Source organism: Limulus polyphemus, unplaced genomic scaffold, assembly GCF_000517525.1.
Source record: "Limulus polyphemus unplaced genomic scaffold, Limulus_polyphemus-2.1.2 Scaffold642, whole genome shotgun sequence".
Lineage (NCBI taxonomy): Eukaryota > Metazoa > Arthropoda > Merostomata > Xiphosura > Limulidae > Limulus > Limulus polyphemus.
In genome coordinates, this window is record NW_013666252.1 from 233,706 (window position 1) to 245,998 (window position 12,293).

Genomic DNA, 12,293 nt, shown 5'->3' on the forward strand with positions numbered 1-12,293 from the left:
CTTGTACACGCCAGCAAGCATTGCGAGACAACAAAATGGCGGCGCCCTGTCGCCGAATGTAAACAAACCGCGCGATTGCATAAACGCTTATCTATGGCATGGAACACCAAAATCCGATAAATAATTTTAAAAAATATGTTTCTCTGGAAAAAAAACGGAGGTTTTCAGGATTTTTTAGAAATATCCGGATTTCCGGATATATCCGGAAGACTTTCATCTCTGTTTAACCAATTGTTCTTTAATGTTTAGAGGCTAAGATTTATTAGTTACTTGTCCAAGCCACTTGCTGTGGCATCATAAATGCCTCTCAATACAAGGTTCTTGAAACAGTCACTGAGAAAGAAGTCCCGTGAGAAACAAAACCTTAGAGAAGTCTATTTCTAAAGAATGCCAGAGTTTCGAGTAATTATAAACTTAGGTTAGATGAAAAATCGCAAATGAAAAAAGGTTGAATAAAATTTCTCAGTGAGGTCTGCACACAAGCTGCTTGTAAATTATGTAATTCATTTATGTAACTTGAACTATCTGGTTTAGTTGGTAGATACAGTTCAATGAGACAATAAAAGTAAATAAAAGCAGATGTGAAAAGCTAGAAGACTGATGATTTTAGGAAAAATAACTATAATTATTACCAAATATCAAAAAATGAAATTCCTATTCCTAATTACCAATTAGATACTTACCAGAATGAAAAGCAAACTGCTGTGTACACTGCCCAGTGCTGGCATCCCAAATAATTGTTGTCTAATAAAAGAAAATATTTTGTGATAAACAGGAGTTAATTTAATACTAACTTTATGAATATACAATACAACCCAGTGAATATCCTTTCCTACAGCAACCTACAAGTGTTGTAAATGTACAGAATATGCTCACAGAAAAGTTTATATGGCCTTTGGAACATTTTCCTAAAAGAGAGATACAGCTGTTTTAAATATACAGATACAGTATTATAAATGGATAATACTCTGTAGAAATAATAATAAAAAAATACATTCTAAATTTCAAATCTTTTATATTACCTTAGAAATAAACATGTTCATGACACTTTTCTACTTCATCTGGTGGAATCTGAGCTTGAGATATACTAAAGGAATATAACATTTTCCAGGTTGCAGTGTAAACAAACAAATTAATATTTATAAAAAAGTCTACTCATGACACTTTTAAAAGATAAAGAATGAGACCATTTTCTATATGAGCAAAGAAATCTTCAATATACAATTTTAATATGCACTCAAGCTTTTATAATTCTCTCTTTCAGTCCTATCAACTGCATGGCAACTTTTCCAAAAATTTACTGTCATAAATAAAGATTAATTCAGGGCCAAATAATGAATTTGTTAAAAAGTGAAAAAGAGTCTACAATTCACTCATTATAACTAAACTGAATCCAAAAAAAAAAAATCTAGAAACACATTTAAATGAATTATTTTAATATATTTTTCTCAGTAAAAATTTGTTTCTTCAAGGTTAACGTGGAATGAAAATATCAATTCATCCATATAAGAATTAAAGAAATATAATTTACACGATGATTTTGTTTTAGCCTTGGAAAAATTAAAAAACAGGAACATCAAGAAATCTTAAAACTCCTACTTTGTCAACTCCAGCACTTAATATGTAATTTCCCTTTTTATTCCATTTCAGAGCAAATATTGGACCCTTGTGTTGACCCAAAGTACTAGCAAGTCGACCTTAAAAATACAATAAAAATAAACAATAATGAAACACACACACATATATACACATACACAAAATTATGTATGGATAGATATATTTTTGACAGGAATACCTAACTACCCATTTTGGTTATTTTGCAAAGGAAAAAAATTTGCATACTTTTTTGTTGACTGAGTATATTGAATAATCCATCACAAATGTCCAACCTTCTTTACTTTCCCTCACAGAAATATACACATATTTTCATTAACTTTTTATTCTACCAACTTTAACAAAATATATTAACACAGTTGTTACAAATCTTACAATACAATAACAATTACAATAACCCATTTTACCTCAGACAAACAAGATTATGCATGCACTAAACTAGTTTAGGGTAACTGAGAAAATCTTGTATATTTTAGATCGTGACGCATCGGTTTTACTTTTTATATTGTGAGAGAAGTGTTGTTCACACGTTTGTACAATACATGAAATATTAAGTTTATGTTGGGTAGGAAGTATTAGATACTTGTTTGTACTGTATAAAAAATATCAAATATTATGTTGTGTGGAAAGTATTAGTTACACATTTTTACTGTGTATGAAATATTAAGTTTATGTTCTGTTGGAAGTATTAGTTACATGTCTATACTGATTACAAAATATTACGTTTATATTCTGTGGGAAGTATTAGTTACATGTCTATACTGATTACAAAATATTAAGTTTATGTTCTGTGGGAAATATTAGTTACATGTCTATACTGATTACAAAATATTAAGTTTATATACTGTGGGAAGTATTAGTTACATGTCTATACTGATTACAAAATATTACGTTTATGTTCTGTGGGAAGTATTAGTTACATGTCTATACTGATTACAAAATATTAAGTTTATGTTCTGTGGGAAGTATTAGTTACATGTCTATACTGATTACAAAATATTAAGTTTATGTTCTGTGGGAAGTATTAGTTACATGTCTATACTGATTACAAAATATTAAGTTTATGTTCTGTGGGAAGTATTAGTTACATGTCTATACTGATTACAAAATATTAAGTTTATATTATGTGGGAAGTATTAGTTACATGTCAATTCTGAATACAAAATATTAAGTTTATGTTCTGTGGGAAGTATTAGTTACATGTCTATACTGATTACAAAATATTAAGTTTATGCAGAGAGGGAAGTTTTATATGTTCATTTGAAATATCAAGTTAATGTTGTGTGACATTTAATTTGTGTATTGAAATTATTAAACATATTTAGTTTCTATACAATCTATTAATTAAATTTTTTTGTGTTTGTATCAACTAATAATTGTATGTTCATGTTCTGCCGATATGCTTAGAAAAAAGAAAGTTTCTTTTAATTTAATTTTAAACGTTAATTATTTTTACACATACATCTTGCTTTATGGTTTCAGCTTATAATTCCACTTTTGTAGAAAGACTGCCACTACTGAGGTTAAGTTGATGCTGGTAACACCTACTCAGACACAAAGTGACTGTGAAACAACAAAGAACCTGGAAATACCAGTACACCACCACTTTTGTATTCTGCACTTTCCCAAGCTACAGGATATTCAAGATATCAGTTTCCATTTACTTCAACTCAATACTACAAGTACCCCATTTGTTCATTAACGTTCCCAATTTTATCATTTCTAAGTAACCACTTTCTCTTTGTGATTAAAAATACCCTGATGTGCTAATTACCTTTCTAAAATCAGTTATATTTGGAATTTGTACAAAAGAACATTCCACTAAAAATGAGGAACTTAAATTTTAGATATATTTTATAATTAAAAATGGTATATTACTGAAAGCTAAAAACCATTTTATTTAAGGCTCACAGACATCATTTTCCTGTCACTTCAAACATTCTGCACATGATAAAAAAAAAAAACAAGTATAAAGAAGTAACAGCTATTTTAATAAAGTCTGAAGAGCTGGAGATTTGAAGACTTACCATCTGTCGTCCATATCCTAGCATACCCATCATACGAACCAGTTGCTAGGAATGTTCCATCAGACTAGAAAGATAAACGAAAACATTAGCTGTTTGTAAATTAGTACAGTTATATACTATAAAACGAATCCTTAAAAAAATCATATATTATTTCAGTTTTGTTAATCTACACAGACTATTACAAATCCTAGCCTCATAAGTTCTAGATAACACATCAGTCCATGATTTAAAACAAGGTCAAAGGGTGTTTTTGCATGGCAGTCTAGTTGCCAAAATCTGCATTTTGTTTACTACTTTATGTGTTATCCTTGTAACTGCAGATATATATTGGTGTCTATTCTAAATACAAAATAAAATATTTTTAAATAAAATTAGCATTTTGTGACAATAATAGGTGAAAATCTTTGTTTCATTCAACCTTTCAGAAAATGAAATATTAGTGCAATAGACGACAAAATGGAATTTTATAGAAAAACATAAACCCAATATTTCATGGAATACTTAGTGGTTTCATATGGAAAAATAAGATGCTTTATTATATCTGGTTTCTCTATGCAGTTGGTTAAATTCAAGCTCAAAACTTTAATGACTTTACTTGTTAGTATTAAATAATTTTAATCACCCAAGTTAAAACCTCAATGTGAAAGGGTATTAATTTAATTAATCTATTAGAAATAGACCTAATAAACATAATTATGAATGGCTTATCACCTTCCAAGTCTTATTTTTTCCAAGTATATTACGTAAATCATACATTTCTGTATAATTTTGCAAAAGTTATACCTAAATGTTTGGTAGTCACGTGTTTTCTGAGAAACACAAATTTTATTGAATCAGTAAATCATTGGAATACTTTGTCATTGCTTACCATACTCATTAAATCTTAAATTTACATAATGCCTTTCATAAAAGTAAATTTCTGTAGCTTTAAAACAGATATAATTCAACACAAAAACATTTTCAAGAACAAAAATAGCGCTTAAGGAAACTATAAAAAGTTCTCAGATCTGTCATTTGTTCCTAACTGTTCCAAGCATCACTTTTTTCTCACAATTACAGAAGTTTGGGGAAGCCAATATCTTATAAAACAAATAACTGCTTAAACCATGTTATTTACTTTATACTGATGTAGATGGACTAAATTTTCATCCAGCCAATCATTTTGACCTGTTGGCTCTAAGTATTTACAATACAAAGCTATATTTGTAATTATCCAGACATCATGTAGTGGCATTATTATTAATGGGTGGCAACAAAGGGGTGCAGTAACATAATCATCAATAGAAAAGCAAAACATGAATCATTCATTTTCGAGGGATGGTAGTTTCTTAGCAAAATATGAACCTATACTATGAGCAGAAAAATTCTAAATGTTAAGAACAGTAGTTAATTGATCTTTTTTTTTTACTTTACTGTTGTAATTATTGTTACATGTATTAAATAAATTAGTATATATATGTGTGTGTGTGTGTGTGTGTGTGTGTGTGTGCATCTTGTTGTTATTATTCTATAAATTAACAATATTCCACTTAACATTCATAACGTATACCAGTAAAAATCCCCCATGGATATTTTTAGCAGTTTACAGGTATGCTTATTAACCTTTTGGCAGCCTCATGATTTCTGTATCTAACTGGCAGGATTGATGTACTTCTCTTTTCAACAGATACTCATACAAAATCAGTTCAACTTGCATGGAATTTTATATTATTAATCTCTCATGTACTGAAGATTTTCAAAAACTGAAGACTTCGTGACCAATATTTAGAGTATTAATTTTATCCCTTTTTTCTTTCACAAGATAACTCACTCATAACATAGTTCTTTGCATATATTATGTATGTTTTCTTTCTTTTAACTTATACTTGAATGTACATAGATGAAAAAATTTCGAAATAACAAGGTTGATTATGTAGTGCAATTTTTACTAAAAAAATCAATAAGAATTACTGAAGGATTCACTACAGGATATCTGTTGGCAACTCCCAGTGTTTCATGATACATGTAGCTCCATTTGCAATAAAAATAGGGGTAAACTATAAAGAAATGAGGCACAAAATGCCATTGAAATGCATTTATCACTATATATGTGTGGTGTATGGTATATACACTCTTCTTTTCATTCAACCTTAAACCCATCTAGTTTTGGGGTCGGCCACTTGGGGTCTGTTTTTTTTTTTATACTAGTCAAATATTTTTAAACTTTGGTGGCTGGCCTTGATAGCAACCCTAAAGGGCAAGCATGTTTGGTGATGGGGATTTGAACCCACTACCCAAAGATTGAGAGTTGAGCACCCTAACCACCAAACCATGCCATCATATATACATACATAATTATTTCTATATATGTTGAAACTATTTTAAAACATTTCATGAAAAAAAACTCCAAAAAAAGAAATTGCTACAGCTCTAATGGCCTTGATATCTCCAAACCCTCTTTCAGTTGAATAAAATGTGAACCAAAAGATATGTAGACTATACAACTGTATCACCTGTTAACAGTTTTATATCACTAGTAAAATGAAACATGTACCGCTGTATCAGAATAAGAGTCATAGTCCATAGGTAGAAATGGTACTGAAAGTTTATATTTCAGAAAAAATATCACAGTTTGTATACATGAGGGGAAGTTTATGTAACCTTTTTATGGCATAAACACATATTCTTTCATGGAAAAAAAAAACAAGGTCAAAACATCCAACCGAAAAAAAAAAATTAAAAAAGAAAAGTACATATTTCTAGTAAATGAAGTAAAAATTACACAAAATAGTACTGTTTATATTTCCAGTAACGTTTTGGTGGTCAGATATCAATCGCTGTCATGGTTAGTAGCCTATATAACCACATAATCTAACTATTACTTGCTGTTTTTTATATACAACTTCTTCACAAACATACCAACCCTTGAAACACTACAGATACTCTGCTGACATATTTAAAATGATAAAATTCTCAAGGAAAGTTGTCATCCGTAGTTTGGAGCTGCCAACCACAGGAAAGGGAATGAGCCAGCAGCAGCCCATGCAAACTCTTAGGCTACTCTTTGCCAATACAAAGTGAGATTGCTCATCACATTATAAAGCTCCCACAGTTGAAAAGGCAAACATGTTTGACACTAGGTTTGCAATATTAAAACTCATAGATTGTGAGCTGAGGATCTAACCAGGTCATCCCTCTTGATATCATTCAAACAGATGATTCAAGTCCTAATTAAGATCCCAGATGAGTGGATAGCACACCAGCCTCTTTAACAAGATGAATGAATTCTGTCTACTACCACCACAAAAACAGTCCTTCTAAAGACTTCCCTTAAGATAGCAGCAAATTATCAATCAAAATGTAGGATAAGAATTAATTAATAACTAGTATCTCTAATGCAAAAATGTAACTAATTAATAATTAAAACTTTGTTGATTGTATAGGCTACTAACCATAACAACAAGTACTGTTTGTATTTTCTCATACCTTACTTATAAATCAATAATATTCTATAAAGTCCAGCCAGTTTTTTGTAATAAAGATTTCAATTCTTTTCACGGAATTGGACGAAACTTCCAGTATTTTCTGCCCATATTTTACTGTTACATAGTACTCACATTCCAATCTAATGAAGTAACATCCTTGTTACTGGGTACTTCAGTCCCTCCTTTTTGAATACAGTGTTTAAGAACCAGCTGGTTTGGACCAGCACCAATGTTATCACTCATATTCCATATCCTTGCTGTGGAATCTCCAGAACTGAAACCAGATAATAACAAGTACAATGTTGAAAGTAAACATAAGAAAAAAAAAAAAAAAATTAAATTTTATTTCAAGCAATTGTCAGCAAATAATAACCATAGTGATTAATACACTCCTTAACATATTTGTGTATATTGGAAATCCTTCTGAGGATGACAAATGATTCAAAGCTTACTTAGAATTAAAATATTTTATTTTATTTAACTTATGAATAGTTCATATGGTACAAAAAGAAAAAATTGCTAAAGTTCACTATCATTTCTTTTCAGATTCAGCTGTCTAATACTTCTTGTTGATACCCACTCTTCAGATCCGAGGTGGAAACCAAATACAAATAGACAAAGTATTTAAAAAGTAGAATCAATTCTACATCCTAATAGTCTTAATGGAACTAAATCAATTCCTGCACTCCAACTCACTTAGCACTAAATAGACATTAAGTAAATAAATGGTTAAGTCTCAAATCACCAGTGTATTAAACTTCTTTGAAATAACTTGTTCATTTAAAATCACTGGTTCTTCTAGAAAAAACTGTCTTGTTAATTTAAATTCACTAGTTCTTCTAGAAAAACTGTCTTGATATTTAATAACAAGGTCACAAGAAATTTTACAATGGCTTTTGTCAAATTAAAATCACTGGTTCTACTAGAAAAAACTGTCTTGATATTTATAATAAGATCACAAAAAAATTTACAATGGCTCTTGTCAAATTAAAATCACTAGTTCTACTAGAAAAAATTGTCTTGATATTTAATAACAAGGTCACAAAAAATTTCACAATGGCTCTTGTCAAATGGTTTGCTACTCCACTAAATGAGACAGTAATCTCTCTTTATTTGTAGTCCTTACTTTAATCTACTAGCAGTGTCTACTTCTTTCTTCACTTATGTCCATTGTGAAGCTGTGAAAATTTTTCAGTTATTCACATAATAGTAGCTTATATCTATTCTTAGCTGGTTTGCTACATTTATTACAAAAGCTTTAAATTTATCCAGTTTTAATAGTCTTCTAAATGAAAAATCCTTCTCAGCAAGAATTTGGGTCTCCTTGTTTTACACCACCAACCATTAACTTTGGATTTAGCTTGTGCCAATCCTGATATCAATTTTCAATTCCAGCTGGAATAAGACCTGTCTAGCACGAAAGTCTACCTTGCATGGGGTCAACAAATTCTAATTTTCACCAAATACAAATGTTCCAGTGCTTGTATAACTGTCTTTCTTCTACTTACTTTCCACAAAATAATGTTATAATAATGTTTAGGACCTGTGTAGAATTTGTGTTATTGATCCTGGAATTGACCACAATTGGCTACCTAAAGCATATTTTGTCTTCTTCTCAGTGAGATATCATTAGCTTGATTAAAATATTATTGTGCTCTTTTGCTAGAGAAAATGTGACTACAGCATAATTTTCTGCAAAAAAGATTGAATTCTTGACATTTTGTATATAATTCAGTTGGGTTTCCTTCAATTTTTTGTACAAGATTATTTTCAAACTTTCCAGGCCAAAACTACCTAAGAAGATCAATAATTATTGCTAATGTCTTATAAAGAATAAAGACTATAGAACAAATATTTCAACACTGGTACTCCTAGATAATGGCAAAAGTGTGCTCTGTAAAAAATTAATATAGATGGCTACTATATGATGTGTTTGCTGAAACATACAAGTATATAACAAAAATATGTGTTACTATCAATATTTAGAGTGGTTGTGGTACTCATGTTATAAAATAACTTTTACTCAGTAGACTTGAAATTCATGTTAGTACTGTACTTCAAAGCCTTGTCATGACCAGACAAGGGTTGGTGGAAGGGTGCTGGATTTTTTTAAGGCTATCATATTTTAATGGACATTTGTTTGCATCAAGAAACAATCTTCAATTTGAACTTACATATGTACTTTATGATCTTGGGGCACAGATATTTTTATAAAATGAAGATATACGAGCTAATAATTTTAACACTAATAGTAGTTGAGGTTCCTCTCCAACTGGTAAAAACATACAGGTCATTATCACACATAGGTTTTATTACTGTATTACAGAATTGTTATTCATTCAAATATTACTTGTTGAAATTTGTAGAATAGACATTTAAAAACAAAGTATCAATAGATCCTGTTGATTGTTATAATATTATACTGGTTACACACACTAAAATCCCAAAATAGTGTAACCTTATTTAGGTATTTTAAAAAGATGTTCCAAATCTATGAATGTTCACTGTTTGAAATATTAATTATCATTATTGTCCTTACCAACTTGATTCATCATAATTCATCTATAAAAACAAATTTTCAAGAAGGTAACATAATAAGTTTTGTCTTAGAGCCAGGTGCCAAAAATAAGAAACTAATTTTTTTCTATACAAATTTGCTATTTTTCTATTAATTATCTAACATTAATAACTGATATAAAATACCTTAAAAGCTGAATCCTTGTTATTTTAACTATAAAAGTGTAAACTAACAGCTCCTTAATGATTTGCATCTTTAGGTTTGTTTGTTTGTTTGTAATTAAGCACAAAGCTACACAATGGGCTATCTGTGCTCTGCCCACCACGGGTATCGAAACCCAGATTTTAGCATTGTATGTTCGCAGACACACCGCTGTGCCACTGGGGGGGCGCATCTTTAGGTACGCCTCCCAACATATGAAAATTTGCTCATTTTGACCCATTCTGTAAAAATAGCATAAAGCCCCATGTTAATGTTACTTTTTTTGACAATATCATACTTTAATTACCTCCTAAGACATTAGGCATATTCTGCATTATTGGGAAAGTTACCTGCTTGAGAATGGAAGTATTGATCTTGTGATCTTGGATATTGTAAAATATCCAGAATGAAACATTTTGGAAAAAAAGTACCAAATGAAAAAATATGAATTCAATTTGCCACATATCCTTGAAACAGGTATATTCCATATTATACTGCATATAGAACTAAAGACTGTTTAGGTTTATATAATTCTATACAGTTTTCACGAAAAATATGGAATATGGTTGCCTCAATATGGAATTTCATTCAATTTCCAATCTGGGCATTTTACTATAAAAATGTAAATGCTGATGAGAATTACCCTTCTAAAACTGGTTTATTTGTCTTTCTCAGCATCAAAACAAAATAACTATTTTAAAATCACATGTAATACGAATGATGAGATGTTTACAAGAAATCCACTTTGAGAAGAAACAAAGTAGGATGCATTAACACATCTTTATAAGAAGTCATTGAACTGTTTCATAACATAATGCACTCCTGATCTATGCCTTATCACTTAAACACGATACTGACACAGATTTCTGACATTCAGTTTTCTCTAAGTTGGAACTGGGTAAACAGTTACAGGAGGAATGGCTGAGCCTCCAAATAACAATGATTTTACACCAAGATGGACTATTATCAAAAACACTTCAGTTTCTTTACCATTTCTGAGATTTTTGTTCATCTTAATTGTCATTACCAATAAAATATACCCAATTGTCATTACCAATAAAATATGCCCAATTGTCACTACCAATAAAATATGCCCAATTGTCATTACCAATAAAATATGCCCAACTGTCATTACCAATAAAATATGCCCAACTGTCATTACCAATAAAATATACCCACGTCTTACCAATAAAATATGCCCAATTGTCATTACCAATAAAATATACCTACTCGTCTTACCAAACTTTCAAATATGTTGTTAAAGAATTGCCAGAAGACTCACGTCTAGTGAGAAATAATATTTTGGTAAATTACTTAAGAGGTATAAAGTTACACTGTAGGAACTCAAATGTTTTATATTTAATGATTCAGCAGAACATTTTATTAACTTCTTCCAAGAAAGGAGCAGAATGTCTCAGAAAAGTTAGAATAAAACAGAAACTTACAAACTTATAAAACCAAGACTCCTTTACAAAACCTAGCAATTTATTGTCACAGTTTCTATGATATTATAAATCAAATTAGTGTTACTCCTATTTGAGAAAATTCAAAGTCAACAGTACTAAAATATATGCAACTACCAAACATACAATACACAATAACAGAGAATAATCATTAAATACTTATATAACAGGACAAATTGAACATCAAAAGTGCTACACTTGTTAAACATACCTTACATAAATGGACAGAAAGAGACTCCGACTGTAACATGATTTGCGTTTCATAATACAAGAAAGACTAATCTGATAAATCAAACATATGACAGTCTACAATGAAGGATATTCTAATCTTGTTTTCACAGTGCAGTAACAAAAACAAAATGTAGAATCACTTGTAGTCATCATTATGGATTGTTTCTATTATTTAATAACAACACCTATATCTTATTTAACAGGTTTAATTTAATTAGATAGAAGCTGGACTGACTACACAGTATAACACACCAACCCTGAAGCCAGCAGGTCTTTTGTAGGGTTCCAAGCACAGATAAAAACCTCAGATTCATGACCACGAAGGATCGTTGACCTCCTACTTGGAATCTCTACTCCTCCATTAACTTCCATATTCTCTGTATGATTTGCTGCTAGAAATTCACATGTAAACTAGTTACTTCAAATGAGTCTAATCCATCCCATTTCTCCAAAACAAAACAATCTACTCTATTCAATAAATTAACAGCAACAACCTTTAGATTCTTTCCAAATATCTGAAAACCTTACAGTTCTTATGAAAACTAACAATCCTTTTATCTAACACATCTATAATTGTTCATAATGATGTTATTGATTTCTTTCATTCAAAACTTTACATGTATACATGTAATACACAAGAAGTCAGTGCCACTAGTTTCTACTTGTCTGACATTGGGATGCTGTAGTAAAGGTCTCATATTATGAGTACTATTCAAATCCTTTAAAAGCAATAAAACTTTAGTAATATAAATTAATTAATTTCCATTTCACTTTC

At 30.1% G+C, this 12,293-nt stretch overlaps 1 protein-coding gene across 3 annotated transcripts in view; it reads right to left on the minus strand.

The window, feature by feature from the left end:
* LOC106459643 (F-box-like/WD repeat-containing protein TBL1XR1) overlaps positions 1-12,293 on the minus strand; it is a 71,626-nt gene that overhangs the window by 25,212 nt on the left and 34,121 nt on the right. For 2 of the 3 annotated variants that reach the window (XM_013919278.2, XM_022386174.1), the window contains 5 exons: positions 11,775-11,910; positions 7,238-7,379; positions 3,642-3,705; positions 1,600-1,697; positions 684-744 (listed from right to left, as the gene is read on the minus strand). In XM_013919278.2, the coding sequence (XP_013774732.1) occupies positions 684-744; positions 1,600-1,697; positions 3,642-3,705; positions 7,238-7,379; positions 11,775-11,910 (501 nt within the window). The remainder of the gene's footprint in view (positions 1-683; positions 745-1,599; positions 1,698-3,641; positions 3,706-7,237; positions 7,380-11,774; positions 11,911-12,293) is intronic. The other variant, XM_013919279.2, reaches the window with a different exon arrangement.